At 45.2% G+C, this 18098-nt stretch overlaps 1 protein-coding gene across 1 annotated transcript in view; it reads right to left on the bottom strand.

Annotated features, from left to right (window-relative positions):
- Positions 1-1380: 1380 nt before the first annotated feature.
- The window catches only part of FTCDNL1 (formiminotransferase cyclodeaminase N-terminal like), a 39145-nt gene continuing 22427 nt past the window's right edge, over positions 1381-18098 (bottom strand). The window contains exon 6 of the mRNA XM_044431920.1: positions 1381-1498. Within this exon, the coding sequence (XP_044287855.1) occupies positions 1461-1498 (38 nt within the window). The 3' untranslated portion in view covers positions 1381-1460. The remainder of the gene's footprint in view (positions 1499-18098) is intronic.

The raw sequence follows: 18098 nt of genomic DNA, 5'->3' as shown, positions 1-18098 counted from the left end.
CAGACCATCTTATTTGTCTCTTGAGAAACCTATATGTGGGTCAAGAAGAAACAGTGAGAACTGGACACGGAACAACTGATTGGTTCAAAATTGAGAAAGGAGTTTGGCAAGGCTGGATACTGTTGCCCTGCCTATTTAACTTATATGCAGAGCACATCATGAGAAAGGCGGGGCTAGATGAATCACCAGTTGGAATTAAGATTGCTGGGAGAAATATCAACAACCTCAGATATGCAGATGATACCACTCTCATGACAGAAAGTGAAGAGGAACTAAAGAGCCTCTTGATGCGGGTGAAGGAGGAAAGTGCAAAAGTTGGCTCGAAACTCAACATTAAGAAAACCAAGATCATGGCATCCGGCCCTCTCGCTTCCTGGCAAATAGATGGGGAAGAAATGGAGGTAGTGACAGATTTTATTTTCCTGGGCTCCAAGATCACCGCAGATGGGGACTGCAGCCAAGAAATTAAAAGACGCTTGCTCCTGGGGAGGAAAGCTATGGCAAATCTAGACCGGATTCTATAAAGCAGGGACATCACCCTGCCAACAAAAGTGCGTATAGTCAAGGCTATGGTTTTCCCAGTTGCAATGCATGGCTGTGAAAGCTGGACCATCAGGAAGGCTGAGTGCAAAAGGATTGAGGCCTTTGAATTGTGGTGCTGGAGGAGACTCCTGCGAGTCCCTTGGACCGCAAGACGATCAAACCAGTCAGTCCTAGAGGAGATCAACCGTGACTGCTCTTTAGAAAGCCAGATACTGAAGATGAAACTCAAATACTTTGACCACCTAATGAGAAGGAAGGACTCCCTGGAGAAGAGGCTAATGCTGGGAACAATAAATGGCAAAAGAAGAAGAGGACGGCAGAGGATGAGGTGGCTGGATGGAGTCACTGAAGCAGTTGGTGTGAGCTTGAGTGGACTCCGGGGGATGGTGGAGGACAGGAAGGCCTGGAGGAATGTTGTCCATGGTGTCGCGATGGGTCGGACATGAATTCGCGACTAACAACAACATGCGACTTAGAATATACCTATTTGATGCAAAGTGCCATCCTCTTCTGCCCTCTGCTTTGATGCCACATGTCCTCTTTTTGGCAACTCGGAAGTGCCCCACTCCATTCCTGTGAGATCCCCCACTGAGAGTTACCAGCTGGGCTGCAGATGGAACAGGTTCCTGGGCTACCTGTTCATTAAGGTGCCAGACCTTATTGGACGATGTCATTTATTGCAAGTAATTCTAAATATGCACCTGTCCCTATGAGTTAGTGCAAACCCATTTCTTTTATGTAAACCCATTTCTTCATTTGTCCTCTTTTTTGATAGTGTGCAAAGACAGACAGATGTGTAAATACTGGTTTATTGTTGTTGTTGTTGTTGTTGTATTTTACCCAGTGAAGTAGGCCTGGTCGAGACTCAGTCACTCAGGGGGCTTCATAGCCATAAGAACACCAGGAACTGAAAACCTTCAAGTCCCTCCTTGAACAACTGCACCTCTCCGGTTCTCTGAAAGGGGTTAGAAAAAAGTTTAACAGGCACAGGTGATGCCCCCTTGAAACACATCCCATAAAGCTAACATTCTGCATGCTCAGAGTAGAGATGAGGTGACTCTGGCGTTACCCAAAGAGCTTCTGTGCATCACTGCAGTGAATGGGCAGGAATATGCAAGGTCAAATTATCCGCCTTACACAACCCAAAGGGGGCAAGATCGGTGGCTTCCAGAGAGGGGGCCTTCCCAGTGGGGCCACTCCATCTGTGGAACGTTCTTTCAACAGAGACTCACCTGGAGCCTACAACTGGGTCTTGTCCATGCCAGGCAAAGACCCTTTTATTCCCCAAGGCATTTTAAGGATGAGGGTGGGGTAGCACTTTGGGGCTTTATTCAGCCACCGGTTTTAATTTGGTCTTATATACTAGCATAGCTTTATTCTTTGCTTCCAGATTACATCTTTGTTTCAGTGATTGCATGTTATGTTTTGACTACATTGCACAAGACCCAGAGAACTTCAGTTACTGAGCAGTTTAAAAGTACTGCAAATAAAATAAATCCTTGGGCCCTCTGGCCTGGCCTGCATTGGCTTCTCCAGCAGATTCTGGGAGCTTTGTTCCATCTCCCACGGCTGCCCTGGAAAACCCATCTCCCTGCATCAGCCAGCCAAGGGGAGAGTTAAAACAGACATGTCTCCTTCCTCAGGAAAATGAACAAAGACCTGGAGGAAAACTGAGGAGAGCAACAAAGAGCCTTACAACAAATGCATTGGAGAGAGGCTGCAGCCGTTGTCTGATTTTCCACGTTAGACCTGAAGCTGCTGCTCAGTTAACAAACAGTGATCTTCCAAACACCCTGGAAGCCACAATAAATCCTTAAAAAGCAAATGCCCGTTCTTCAGATCCTTGGAGGCACGGAGGAGCAGAAAGCTCCCTTGCCCACCTAATGAGGGATTGTTGGAATATTACCTCCTTTTGGCTGGAGGTGTATGTGATTGTTAACATCATCCTGGAGACCCAGTGGTGCTGTAAGGATATGAATATGTACTAATGGCTTACAGGCGAGTAATATGGAATCTTTCATCTGGCCATCAGAGATGGCTATTAGACTAATATTAGACTATTATTTCTTTTTGAGAAATCTGGGCTAGCCGGTAAAGTACCAGGGAAATGGGGGAGGATAAATATTCCCATCTTAAAAAGCATGAATTATAGAGAAAGATCCAGGGAATTATAGACCAGTCAGTCACCATCAGCATCTGGGAAGATTCTTGAACAGGTTATAAAGTACTAGATCTGTGGGAACCTTGACACAAATGCAGTGAAGCAGCATGGATTTGTCAAGACCAAATCCTCGCTGACACTCTTATTTCATTCAGCCCATTTTGTGCAGATAATTTCTTAGGAGATTGTGGACATGACATTCCTTGACTTCAACAAGACATTTGGCGAAATATCTCATGGCAGCCTGATTGCCAGGGTCGGGAAATTAGTGTGGGTTCGATGCCAGTTGTAATACTCGGTGTTCTTAATCTTGCACAAAACACTCTTTTATACAAGGTACAAAAGGCCTTCTTTATTAACACTCCAAAGCATTCCTGCTTCCTGTTACAGTACCATGTGCCCCCCCCCCACACACACACACTAATCAGTGTAACACAAAATGAGTTCCCCATGCAAAGCAGCAAAGCACAGACACACATCATTACACTGGTGTGGGTTATATGCGTGAGTTGGCTGCCGCTACAACTCAGTGGGTCCATAGCTGGCCAGAGAACAGTACTCACAGTCTGCTCCACAGTTGTTCCTCAGAAAACCTGAGAGCTGTATCAGATGGGATACTGCAGGACTCAGTTCCAGGCCCTATACTGTTCAGTATTTTTATTAATGGCTTGGAGGAAGAGGTGGGGGAATTCTTATCAGGTTTGCAGCTGCCAAAAATTGGGTGGAAGAGTTAATTCTTTAGAAGACAGAAAAAGCATTGGAAATGATCTTGATAACAGTAGAATTCTGGGCGTAAAGTAAAATTATTTAGAAAAAATAAATCAAAAACATTTATATAAGAGAGGGAATATCTGGTTTGGCATCTTAGAGCTGTAGTCAGTCACAGGCTGAATATGAGTCAGCAGTGTGATGTGGCTGCAAAACCCCCCTGTAAATGGGATTTTAGATTGCATTAGCTAAAGTATAGTTTCTAAATCAAGGGATCAACCTTCACCTTGAATACTGTATCCAGTTCTGGATGCCACACTTTTAAGAAGGGTTCAGATAAACTGGAACAAGTTCAGAGAAAGGCAACAAAACTGATCAGAGATTTAGAACCAAAATCCTGTGAGGAAAGAGTGAATGAACTGGCATATTTAGCGCTGAGAAGAGAAGACTGAGGGGGAATATGACAGCACTCGAGTACCTAAAGGGTTGCCACAGAGAAGTGGGCTTTAATCTCCTCTCAGTGATCTAAGAGTGAAGGTCATGAAACACTGTGCTTAAGTTATAGGAAGGCAGATTTTGGTTGGACATCAGGAAAACTTCCTACTTCAGAACAAAGGAAACAACTTCTCAGAGAGGTAGTGTGGAGATTTCTAGAGATATTCAAGCAAGATAAGACAGCTAAAGAATATCCATTTTTCTTGATGACCAAGCAGGGGCAGTTATATAGGCTTCTATCAGAGAGACACAAGAAGGTTGAATATATAAAATAAACCTCTATCAAGATGGTCAGAACTTGTAAAGATAAGTCTGAAGGCTGATTTTTTGACACCAGAGCATAGGTCAAGATGCCTGAACCATGAACAAAAGTAACAGAATCTTTTCTGCGCTGATGTTTTCTCTTACTAATCATTGCAAAGAGCTAAACACATAAATTTGCTGTGCATGATGGATGTGGCAGCTGCTCCTGACTGGAGATGGGCTCACTCCATATTGCTAGTGTACACCTACAATAGTCTTTTTATATAAAATTACTTGCTGGTGTTATCTGTCTGCCTCTCACAGTCAAACAGCCAACAAGAGGGACTTCTTTCTTACCCCCAACACAGCTATCTGCCAAGAATGCTTTACACTGGATTCCTGCATCTAGCAGAGGATGGACCCCATAGCCTGAATGGCCCCTTCCAACTCTACGATGTCTTGATATCCTCAGCAGCTCATTTGACAATGCTGGAAGGAGCATCCCCCACCATGGCTATGCTCATGGATGTACGGCCTGCTTTTTCCGTCACACTACGAAGGCACGGCTCACCCTTGTCCATGTATATGGATACAGATTCAGCGGTTTGCTCAGCCTTCACAGATTATTTATTTATTTATTTATTTATTTATTTATTTATCGCCTTTGTAACTCATCTATACCTGCGAGTCTCAAGGTGGGTTACATATGCCCAGCAGTGGTATCAAGGCGAGATTCTGGGGCAGAAGTCTGGGGCCCGAGCTCACTAGAATGGGGCGAGGCCAAACACATCAGGGCCAGCATGCTATAGTTTGAAATAGCACTTTGGAGTGGAGGGGCTATAAATCCACCATCTCATATTGTGTGACAGCACCACAGCTTATGCCCACTGAGAAATGAATCTTTGACAGATGGGAGTTGGCCACTGTTTATAGACTGAAAGCTGAGCCATCCTGTCCTCCGGGTCCCATATTCTTCCCTTCTCCTTAATTTTGTCATTGCATTTTCCATGGTCAAATATGAAAAATAGATCCTGTTTAAAAATAACAATAAAGCAGAACCCGAATGCAAGAGAAAGCTGAACTGTGCCTCTGCTTTGCTTGTGGGCAGCCATCTTGAAATCTTCCAGCTATAAACACAGATGAGCGCAGTTAGTTACGCTGTGCCATCCCTCACCTTCACATTGCATTACACAGTGTTGCTGGTGTTGATTTGCAGAGCTGTGCTGCATCGGGCTGAAAAAAGCAACATCTGCCCATACCCGTTGAGCATCTGGGCACACCACAGATAATGACATTCAGAGATTTTAATAGCCATAGGAGAGCTCGGAAGCCTGCCATTTTACCGATCTGGCCGGCAGCCTCAAGAGTAAAAATTGCCTGCACCAAGCTGCAAGCTCAAGTTACTACCATGTTCCCCACTGCCAGAAGTGGTGGCGGCTCCAGTCAAACTACCGTCTTGATGTGGATGATGGCAGCCAACAGCCGTGAGTAAGAAGGGGTGTGAGAGGTTAGACACTTCCATATGCTTTACATTACCATGCCTGAAAGTAAGCATATTGCATCCCCTTTGCTACTGTAAGGTATGAGCAGACCCTAAGGCAGAGATGGGGAATTCGGGGCCCTCCAGATGTGGCACTACGACTCCTTTCAGCCCCAGTCAGCAGTGCCAATGATGAGGGAAAATGGGAATTTCTGTTCAGTAACCTCAGTGGGGGGTGTGGGGAGATGTTCTCCAGCTGTGCTCGAAGGAAAGGGTGGCCAACCTGTGCTAGCAGCAGTGGAGATTTCTTTGCACAGCTGGACAGATGGACGTGTGGCATGTAACCAGGCCTACACTACCTCCAGCCTCTGCCTGGCTGCTCCTTGGCTCAGTCAATAAGAGGCAAAGCCACACCAAGTCACAGGGAGCTGCAGAAATACCGGGCCACCACAGTCTTCTGGGCTGGAGTTCTGGCATGCTTGGTTGACCAACACTGTTCCTAGGCCGTGCCAGATGTTATGGAATCCCTAAACAGAACACATTCTTGTAACAATTACTAAGACCCCCATGGGTGAGGCTGCTTGCTCTGACAGCCACATAGATTTTGCTGCATGCACAGGTAGCAGCCGTACCCATGGAGATGTTAGTTTGTCTGTGGCTTCCCTGTCGTGCAGGCAAGCAGACCATGATAGTGAGGAAGACTACTAGTCACTGGCACTGCCTGCTCACTCCTCAACTCTTAGGCAAGTAAAGAGGAGCAAGGAAGAAGCAGCAGTTGCAGGTGACAATGGCCGTGAAAGATCAGGCTGATGGAGTGAGGGAAGCCCAGTGAGGTGCCTTGCCCAAGGGCCCCGAAACCTGGAGATGGCACTGAATGCACCACCCTCCTCCTCATCTGTGTGTTTTCTCACAAGTCAGAATCATCCCAAAAGTTCATGAAAAGCAGCTCAATATTTATTTGGTGATCACGTACTGCAACAGCCCTGTATTCACATTGCTTGCACAAAACATACTTTCCACGGCTTAGAAATGCATTCTTCTTAATTGCTCTGCTATTAAAGCAAAACTCCCAGAAGAACCTCTGCTTCCAGCAGTAATTCTTGTCTTTCCTTTGGAGCCAGGACTGACGATGGTTTACTGAAATGTGTGGTGAGCAACATACAAGGAAGCATTAAGTATTTAATATCTGTGGTTACTGTGTGAGAAGGAAGAAAGCAATATTGTACACTGGTGCTCTTTCCAGAGGAAGGAGAAAGTTATAGACACGAGATAAATATCAACACGTTCAGCTTCAGATATGGCAAAGCAGGAAACACTCAAGAGTTTCATAAGCTATTTACCTGAAAAGAGATGTAAGAACTTCTGGTCTCAAATGTATCATTTTGCACAGAAACAGTCTTTAATGATTGCAAAGGTCTGATGCACCAAACTCTAGTGAAGAACCCACTGCTAATCCTACCGCTGGATTAAGTAGGCCATTTAGAGCAGGCAGTTGAAGATCTGCTTGCATAGTTGGGCTGTCCTGCATGCACAAAGCTCCACAGCACCTTGCAGGTCTCTGACTGCACGTGCAGAAACCCATGATCGGCTTTCAGTTAACGTTGACTGCAAGGGATGCCTCGCTCAGTTGCTGGCAGCAAGTGGATGCGCGCACGCATTTCAGTGCTCTTGCAACCCAGCCAATGCGATCCCTGCCTGCAGCTGCAGCACAATTCCATACTGGAAATGCACTTTTCCAGGTATTCCTCTTGCACTGGGAATGCACATGTGTATCTTTTTCTATTGTCTGCATAAATGTGGCATTATTATATGCTTCTTACTTAAGAACTTTTCTAATGAAGCTCTTAGTATACACCACTTTGCTGAAGCTCCTGCTTCCAGATTCTCTGTGGGACTAACATCAGTCATTTCACATTTTTTTCACTGGAATTTTTCTTTCCCCACCTTTTTATATGTAGGTTCCATTACATAACTATTAGGGGGCATTCTGGTATAGCAGAATTGGGCATATACCCCGGGGTTTCATGTCACCATTTGGAGATATATTAAACCATTAATGTGCAGTCTTCAACCTGGTGCCTACCAGCTGTTTTGGACTACAATGCCCAGCATGTCTGACCATTGACCATGCTGGCTAGAATTGATGGGAGCAGAAATTCAAAACATCAGAGGGTACTATGTTGGGGAAAGTTGGTGCACATGGTGTCATTGCCAAGGAAGTCCAGAAAATAAAAGGGAAAGTTCAGAAGGTCAGAACTCTAGAGAACACTTGGGGTTACTGAAAATCACAATGACGGAAGTTCAGATTTAGAATCTATAGAGCATATCAGGAAAGGAACTATTAGCTCAGAGTCCAAGGAGTCACCAGCATGGTTGACAAACTATTAGAAGGAGGTGAGTCTTCCTTTAGAAACTGAATGACATACTGAAATGAGGGGCTGGGGGAAAAGAACAAAAGACACACTGAAGCCTTTCAAGCAGATAATAAGGGCTAAAAAGAAAAGGGTGGGGCAGGGAAAGATATGGATTAGTGTGTGTGTGTGTGTGTGTGCGCGCGCGCACACACGCACACACACACACCACTTCTTAGAGGAAAACCTCTAGCAGCAATAATATGAAGACGAAGACTGGTGATGATGAATCAGTTTTAAAAGTAAAAAATCTGCAACAAAAATCACCATCCTATGTCTCCCTGTGTGTGGGAGCATCGAATAGGTTGGAGTTCCAGCTGAGTCCCTGGGAAAACACGCTGTGGATGGAAGAGGGCCTTTGCTTGGACCTGAGAGGGCCCCCTGTGCCCACACAGGTGTCACATCAGCTGGACTCTGAAGAGGGAAGACAGTCCTTGGAGCCAGCACAGGGAGGTGTCCCAAGGGGCAGGGTGGGAAAAAATCTCGGTGGTGTCTTGGCCTGTACTAGAGAGGAGGTAAAAATTGGCCATCTAAATGCTCTGGAGGGTGGTTTTCATGGGATGCCTCTAAACCTCTGAGTTTGGAGGGTGCCAGGCAATCATATTGGATGACACCCTCCATTAACCAGAAGCAGGAGCCTGCTAGCTAGGGGGAAAGCTGGACCACTGCCTGACTAGGGACCCTAGAGGAAGAGGAAGACACTGCAATCTGAATCCACCTGCTACGAAGCCAGGGCTGCTTTGTGAACCACCCAGAGAACTTTGGCTGTTGGGTGTTATTGAAATTAAAGAAATAATTACAAGGAGGTTGAACTGGCTTTTGCTTGGTTTCAGGAATCAAGTAGGAGGAACAGCAAATAGTGATGACAAGAGATGAAGCTCCCGGCCATACTGGCAAACCAAAAACAAACCAAGCATTGGGGCCAGATGGTATCCATATAGGAGTTCTTACACGAACCCAAATATGAAATTACTGTTCTTCTAAGAAAAATATGCAGCATGGAGTAATCTCTATGTGGGTGGGGGGAATGGCCAACGTAGTGCCAATTTTTAAAAAGAGGCCCAGAGTCGGGGGGAATCCAAGAAATTACAGGCTGGTTAGTTTAACATCTGTGCCGGGTAAATGGGTGGAAATTGTTATTTTAAAAAATTATTAAAAGACGAGTCTTTCTGAAGGAGAATCAGCACGACCTTTGCAAAGGCAAATTCCATCTCAGAGTGCTTGCAAATGTGGCTTTTGTCATACTCCCACTCCAAACCATTCGTGGAATCATACAAGGAGTCAAAATTGTGCTGTTTTCCTTTCATAATTCTCCCAAGCTATTTCTAGCATTTATTTTATCTGTTTACTTCTTAATGTGAAAAATGTGTTAGTATATATTTAAAATATGGAATAGCTGCATAAGTGTAAATACTTGAAAGCACCCTCACTAATGTTTTAGTTTGTTACATTTTAGAGTTTTTGAAAGTGTCAGTAAACATGTGGATTGGGTCAATCCATTCGATGTTTTTAACTTAGCCATCCAAAAGGCTTCTGGCAAGGATTCCCACTCCCATTATGAGACTGATAACTGGCTAAAGAATAGAAAGTAAAGAGAGGGATGAAATGGACAGGCCTCAAAAGGAGCAACATAAGCAGTGGGAGACCCCAAGCGCTGTATTGGGACCAGTGCCTTTTAACACATTCATAAACTATTGTGTTTTCGGGTGAGATGATCAAGTTTGCAGATGACCTCAAAATACCGGCATACTTGCAGAAAGTGGACAGTTCTAAAAAAATCTCTCCAAATTGTGGAATGGGCAAGTACGATTCAATGTAAGCAAGTGTAAAGTGGTGCTCATTGGGGCAAAAAGCCTGGACTTTGCATATATGCTGATAAGGTCTGAGCGAGTGGTGACCATCTGGGAAAGCCACCCTAAGGTTGTGGTGGATGGCTTGGTGAAAACATGGACCCAAGACAAATTCCGTGCTGGGGATGATTAGTAAGGGGATTGAAAAATATATTGTTTGATTTGATTTGATTTGATTTGTATCCCGCCCCTGAATGCCTGTTGCTGGGGAGTACGGGCAGGAGGCTGTTGTTGGACACCGGTCCTGGTTGTGGGCTTCCAGTGGGCAGCCTGTTGGGCACTGCAGAAACTGAAGACTGGGCTGGATTTGGCCTCTGGGTTGATCTTGCAGCACTCTGCTTAGGTTCTTCTGCTATGTCCTTGCACGAGCAGATGATTAAGGCTGCAATCCTACGGTGGAGGAATCGGATTTAACATCAGTGCAACTATAGACAGGAGTGGTCTGCATGAGTATCTCTATATGGAAACACCGTGGGTCTGTTGTCATGTTGGCAGGAGGCTCTGGGGAAGAATTGTGTAGATCAGTCCATGGATGGATTAATTGATCCAACAGCAGGAAGGCTCGGTAGCCATGGCTGAGAGAGGTTGCAGACAAAGGTACACTTCAGAGAGATAACCTTGCAGGTCCAGCCCTCCTGGTAGGGAGGGTGAGGCAGGTACTCCAGAGAGCACAGTATGGGATCACATCACTGTGTGTTTACATCCTCCCCCCTCCTTCTTTTGTATCCTTCCTTCTTTCCTCTTGCAAGCAGCTGGAGGGGGCATTCCTGATCTTCCCCCTCTCCAGTTTGTTCTCCCAACAGGCCTGTAAGGAACATTAGGCTGAGAGTCTATGACTGGCCTGTGGGGACTATTCTGGTCTTCTGAGTGCCAGCCCAATACTCTGCCTGTTATTCCACATGGTCAGCCCTGCACCCCCTAACCAGAGGACAGGGTCCCCTTTGGCAATGTTGAAGTAAGATTTGTCTGTCGGTTTAGTTGGCTTTGGCACATGCAGTGTGGGTGGGGATACCATCTTGTCTTTCAGCCCAGGCAGCAAAACTGATTTATGCCCTGTCTAAATGATTTTCCCAACATCCGGAAGGTTGCACTACAGTTATGGCTTTCTTCTTTAGTTTTTCTCAGGTGAGTGTCTAAATAGCAAAGGTTCTGCCCTCTTTAATCTTCCTACTCTCCCTAATGAACAGGGCCAGCCCTGCCATTGTCTCAGGCAGCAAATGCCAGGAGATGGCAGCAAGACTTTGGAGGAGAGAGCTGCGTGTCTCACAGCCAGCCTACCCTATGCTCCCTGAATTAGATCACTGCCTTCAGATTCAAAGGAGGATTCTGTTCCACCACCAGTGCTGAAGAACAATCTAGTCAAGCTTCCATACATGAAATGGGAGTGTGTAGCATCTTGTCCTTTTCCTCGGGCAGCAAAATGCCTTGGAGCCAGCCCTACTTATGAATTACTGACTTAAAATAGCTGGGCCGGCCTACAGAAGAAAAAGCAATAGCTATTAAGATGGATTTCCAAGCCAGGTTAGCTAGGGTTCCTGCTCCTATGTCGGGGGAGACAATCTGTGATCACTCTGATGTTTTGACCTACGACTCCCATAAACCCTAGCCAGTATAGCCACTGATGAGGGAGGATGGGAGCTGTAGGCCCAAAGAATCCAGAGGACAAGTTGTTCACCCTTTATCTTATGGGAATAGGTGCCCTCCACACAGAAAACAAACTTGTGGACACCAGGGGCATGGCCAGCAGCCCCCATCCTGAGCTCACCCTGCATCTTCTTCCACAAGGGGGGGGAGGGGGGAGGGAGGAGAGGGAGACTAATTTGAACTCCCCTTCAAAATGATTTGGAAAGACACCCAATCCTTTGACTTAGTAGGGAAAGATTATAGCTCTAAGCATTCAACGTGTTTGGCACAAACATCTCACGATCCTGATTTCAAACACTACCACACTCTACAATTTATATTGCATTGTTTTTCACCAAAGACACTGGCCAATTAGTCAGAGCTGTGTTGCTTTCTCATTAGTCAGATAATTGGTGCCAGATTTCTAGATCAGTATGTACAATTAAATATATTTTAAGCAGCATTAATCACTAATCTCTTTGCACATGTTTCAAATTTTGTAAAAATGATCAAACAAAAACACAACTGATTCTGTTCCAGAAAAGGGTTCTTCCATGGTATCAGCTCCACCATTCCCTGACCCCCTCCCAGAAAAAGCCTGGGAAAACATACTGGCCACACGGATACACATGTTAGAGATAAGAATGTGCATAACATCAGCCCTTGAAATGGTTTAAAATGCTATTTTAAGGTTCTTTGCAAAGCCATCAGTGCAGTATTGCTAATTGGTTTTCAGATCTTATTCATAAACATGTAAGTCATCAGAAACTGGGATTATTTTTTATCTATTTATCACATAAATGCAATGTAGCAGCTGTTTAAAGAATATGTACTTGCAGTTGATTTGAACAGCACAGACTGATTCTTCAGCATCGAGTTGAACTTGAACTATATGACTGACCTGAATTTATGCTGGTGGAGTTCGTTGCTCTGCAGAAGCGGTCGACCAATTTTCCTCAGATCACCCTCTCTACATCCTTCTGAAATTTGCCTCTTCCAGGCTGGCCTCTGCCCTCTTATCCTTCTGCCAGCAGACAAAGGCATCTTTATTCTGCCCTCTTATCCTTCTGCCAGCAGACAAAGGCATCTACAGGCAAGCCTGTAGCATAAACCCTGCCCTCTTGTTGGAGGGGTTTCTAATTCATAGAATCATAGAAGAGTGGAGCTGGAAGGGACCAAGAAGGCCACTGGGTGCAACCTCCCATTCAGTGCAGGACTCCAGAGAAAACCATCCCTCTCAGGTGACTGTCCAGTTGCATCTTGTATGCCTCTAATGTGGGAGAGCCCATAACCAACCTGGTAATTGGTTCCACTGTCATATTGCTCAAACAGTCAGGAAGTTTGTCCTGATGTTCAGCTGAGATCTGGCTTCCCGTACCTTGAAATCCTTATCCCATGTCCTGCACTCTAAGATGATTGAGAAGAGACCCTGGCCCTCATCTGGGTGACAGCCTTTCAAGTACTTACGGAGGGCTATCCTATCTCCCCTCAGTCTTCTTTTCTCAAGCCTAACATGCCCAGTTCCTTAAATCTCTCCTCACAGGGTTTCGTCTCCAGTCTCTGGATCATCCTTGTTGCCCTCTGCTTAACCCATCCCAGCAGTACTCCAGATGAGTAAAGGGGAACGTTTAATGCAGCCCAAAATATCATTTGCCTTTTTTGCAGCCACATCACATTGTTGACTCATATTTAGTTTATGATCTGTAACAATTCCAAGATCCATCTTGCCTGTAGTATTGTTGAGCCAAATAGTCCCCAACTTGTAAGAATGCATTGGATTTCTTTTTCCTAGGTGCAAAACTTGGCATTTATCCCTATTAAATTTCATTCTGTGGTTTTCAGTTTGGCACAGTCTAGATGTTGTCTTTTTTCTTATATTCTTGTATTTTAATGTCTTTATTTTTTTTTTTTTGGTTTTGTTTTTTGCAATGTTTTAATTGGAGATTTTGTTTGCAATCTGTATAGGGTTACCTGCCTCATGTGCATTGATCTTTTGCTCCTATTTTAATATTAGAGTTACAATCATACCCACACCCCTACATAGGAGTAAGCTTTGTTGAACTCAGTGAAGCTTACTTTTGAGTAGACATGCAAAGGACTGCACTGTAAACTGCCTGCTGCTTCCTGATTTATTTCAGCATGCTCTTGAACCTTGAGCTGTTGGCTTTTGCTTTTTACCATTGCCTGTTGATGATTTACAGCACAGTCTTTAAGAAGAAATGACCTCTGATTTTGGCTCCCAACCCATACTGACACGCATATCACCTCATGCCAATGACCGAGTTGTAATGCTCAATTGACAATTTTCAGTCACACTCTTAACCTAATTAACTGGCACGTGTCCCAGTGCCAAGATGAGATCAATGGTGGATCCGGTGACCTACAAGAGTCCGACAATATTTGTGTTCCTTATTTGCATGCAATCTTCCTCTCTTTGGTTTATACCAGCACTGTCATCTTTCCATCAGGCTGACTGGTGTGAAATGTTACACCACCTGTAAGCTCTCCCTATGTTATCCTTTAAATCAGGGGTCCTCAAACTTTTTAAACAGTGGCCCAGTTCACTGTCCCTCAGACTGTTGGGGGCTGGACTATAGTTTGAAAGAAATATGAACAAATTCCTATGCACACTGCACATTAAAAATTAATTAAAACAAAAATAAAATTTAAAAAATTAAAAAATGTTTGCTCTGCTCCCTCAGGCTGCAGCAGAAGCTCAAGATGAGGTGGGGAAGAGCATGTTCATATTCAAGGGACAGAGCTACAACACAGCCAAGGCAGTAAATACAGTATTTTGCATAATGCAGCTAATAACTACAACTGGCATTTATAAGGAATGAAGCAAAAAAAACTAAGGATAAATACTGTTAATGCCACTCTTAGTATTTGAAGTAAGTCAGCCCAGAACAATTCCCACAATACACAATGGCTGTATGTGGATGCAGAGTGACTACCATTGCTTGCTTCCTTCTGAGGCAAGGGGAGGCAAGGGACGGGGCAAGCCACAGCCACCTCACTGAGCCCGGAGGCAGCTGGTCGACCATGGCGGTGGCTTGCCCAAAGAAGGCTGCAGCTCCCACGGACATGGCTCACATACTTTAAAATGAATTTAAAAAGTTATATTTTTCTTACCTTCAATCCTTTTTTAAGCATCTTCGTATCTCTCTCTCTTCTGCCCTCCTCTCTTCTGTTTCCCACTCCATATTCCCGCTCTGTATATGCGTGCAATGACGGGGGGGGGGGGGGAATCCGGTGCATGCGCAGTTGAGCTGTTGCAATTTGGCATGTGCACCAGCTCTCTGCTCAGTTTCAGAGAACGCCTGCACCGGCTCAGAGCTTTTGGACTTGCTTGGAGATCGTTTTCTCCAAGTGAGTCCAAAAGTTCTCAGGAGGGCTGGATAAATGAGCATGGCAGGTCGTATCCAGCCCGTGGGCCGTAGTTTGAGGACCCATGCTTTAAAGGATCCTCCCAACCCTGTTCCGAAGCATGCTTCTTAACATTGGCATGACCAGGGCAGGCCTTCACTCACCCCAGGAGCACTGGCAAAATCCAGATGGCAAAATCAAAGATGTTACTTTTAGACTACATTAAAAATTAGCCATAACAACTGCAAAGAGCATTGAGTAGATGGAGCAGTCTAGCCTGCGTGACAAAACAGTAGCCTCTGATAGAGGGCACAATAGTAATATTCATAACTTTTTAAAACCCTCTCGGCTCTGCAGTTAAGGCAGTCAGTGCTGTACAACACAACAGTTTAGGTCTTCTTCCAATACAAGTGGAAATCAAGTTTAAAATTCCAGGAATTTACAGCCTCTGACTCTAGGGCTCCTCTACATTAGGGTTTTTCCTGGTGCTTCATGGAAACCTCTGATTTCTTTGTGGGAGAAAGAGTGTCATTTACATGTGGGGTTCTCCCCGAGTTTTGTTTCTTCTGCTTTCCTGCATGTTGTATTATAAACAGCAACAAGGTGCCACTTGGGTAGAGCACCACTGCTGAATTACACAAGCCTTCATTACAGTGTGTTAGGCTTTTGAGATTTAATACCTCATTTTCCTCAATCTAGAGTCACAAAAATGGCTCTAAGTGCAGGAGAGTCCCTGGAGGACAACGATGCCGTGTCAAAGCCCCACGAACTTCTGTGAAATTAAAAAATAGACAGGTATGACCCCTCACAGCACACACAAGCAGAGAAATTTCTATGCCTGATCCCTGCGGCAAGCCCAGGAGCTTCCCCTGCCACGCTTCTGTTGCAGGTCAGAGGCCTGCAGTGGAGGGGAAGGAAAGGAGAAACAGGGCAGCAGCAAGTTCGTGCCCTTATATTCATACTTTATACTGCACCCTCCATATACCATTCTTCAGAGTGGCCTGCACAACCTCAGAGTAGAGAACCCAAAATAACCTAACCAGCAGCTATGACATTTCAAATGTTGTGGGTGGGTGGGTGTGAGTCGAGGCTGAGCACACTCCTTCCTTTTTCCTAAATTAAGGCCACACTGCACAGAGATGGGAAAAGAAAGGTGTAAAGCTGTGCAAATTTAGACAAAAAAAAAAAAAGATCTGCAGCTGCTGGCCAGGATATGTTGGGAGCTGTAAGCTTTTTTTCTGCCTAAATTCGCATAGGCCTGTAAGTAACATTAATATATTGCTGATAACCTTTCCTTATAAAAGTTACAGCGCTTTCCTGGTTTTGAAGTCTGAGGTTAGTCACTGAAAGGCCAAAGGAGACTAAAGGAAAAAGAGTTAAAGGGGGGCTTACAGGGCCTCGGCGTACTTACTGCCCTCTGGTGACCATGCTCAGAAAAGCAGCCAGACCATTGCTTCTGTACGAGCCTTTTTCTCGAGATTTGGTATCATTATTCACTGGCTCATTTTTTCTCACTCATTACTGGGAACCTTTGGGAATCTGAAACTGCTGCTGCTACCACCACAAATGGCTCCCGTGGAGGGTGCGGCTCGGCACATAAGGGCTGCCGTGAAGGCCTGGTTGGCCAAAACTGAGCTGGGGGAGTGGGGGAATTGTGTGGCTGGAGGGTGGGAGCGAGGACAAAAACAGCAAGGCTAGAGGATGGAAGGGGGACGAGCCGTGAGCCAGAAAGGTGGGGACAGAAAAAGCTGGCTGGAAAAAGAGAGTGAGAGTGCGATGTACTAATATTTTCCAAGGGTTGTATTTAACCAAAGTTTTGTCAAGGGGGAGTGAGTGCTTTGTGGGTCTCCTTGGAGGCAGCTACAGGCCCTGCATTGCAGAACTCTGGCGTGACAGTAAGTCTGCACCTCTTCAGAAAACCCATTTTCTTTATTACAGTTTTTTCCATCCTGCCTTTCTGGATTTGCATTTTTCCCTAGCAACTTACAAGTCACATCACAAATCAGTCTTGCAGAACTGGATGCTGTACTCCAGATGAGGCCTTACCAGCGCTAAGGGGAACATTTAATGCAGCCCAAAATACAATTTGCCTTTTTTGAAGCCATATCACATTGTTGATTCATATTCATCTTATGATCTGTAACAATTCCAAGATCCATCTTGCCTGTAATATTGTTGAGCCAAATAGTCCCCAAATTGCAAGAATGCATTGGATTTCTTTTTCCTAGGTGCAAAACTTGGCATTTATCCCTATTAAATTTCATTCTGTAGTTTTCAGTACAGCACAGTCTGGATGCTGTCTTTTTCTTGTATTTTAATGTCTTCAGTTTGTTGTTCTTTGCTATGTTTTAATTTTTCTCTACTGCAGGGTGAAGTGAAAGCAGCTTTGCTCCATTCCTGGTCCCATGACGTGGCACTGGGAGAGATGAGCTGCCCGGTTAGAGGGTTTGCACTGGCCTCACCGGCTGGCTTTTCCCTGAGGATGGAGCCCAAGAGCCTCAGTAGTTCCACCTCTTCTTCAATTCCTTCCATCTCTTCCAAAATATTCCCACTCTCCAGGTCGGCCTGGGAACCTGCAGCAGTGAACCTGATGGCTTCAAAGGCAAGTGCCTCTGCCCAGTCCTCCAAAACTCACATCTCTGCTGTCTCAAGGTCTCCTTCTTCAGCATCCCAGCCCTGCTAATGCTGGGTACCCACCAAGAGTGGTGCTGACCTCTCTCACTACAGTCATTGCTATATATGTCTTTTTGTCTTAATAAAGAGCCTTTCGGAACTACGTTACTAAAGAAATGCAGGAAAACATAGCAAGCATAAAACCATAATTCAATTTACTGGGCACCAGAGACAGCTTAGGGATTCAGTTGGTGTATCTCCTGCCTGAGCTGAAGGAAGTGGTCTCAGTCCTGGTGTTGAGGACCTTCTGGATGCTGAGGCTACCTTGTCTAGGGCAGCTCAGGACTTCATGGCCACCATGACAACCATGGGGCTGCCTCAACATGTCCTTGGCCCAACACATGTAAAAGGACACACTCTGGACCTGGTTTTCTCAACTGGGCAGTAAGATGGTGATCTGGAAGAGGGGTGGAGGATTAACATGTCATGTCAGATCAACTCCCATGTCATGGTCAGATCACTTCCTTTTGAGGTTTAGACTTCTGGCTCCCTCTCCCCTCTGCAAGGATGAGGGAGCCATTAAGATGGTCCACCCTCAGAGTCTA

The sequence above is a fragment of the Varanus komodoensis genome, unplaced genomic scaffold, assembly GCF_004798865.1.
Source record: "Varanus komodoensis strain SLA01 unplaced genomic scaffold, ASM479886v1 scaffold23, whole genome shotgun sequence".
Classification (NCBI taxonomy): Eukaryota; Metazoa; Chordata; class Lepidosauria; order Squamata; family Varanidae; genus Varanus; species Varanus komodoensis.
Note: the sequence above shows the minus strand (reverse complement) of the source record. Positions and strands in the feature narration are given on the sequence as shown.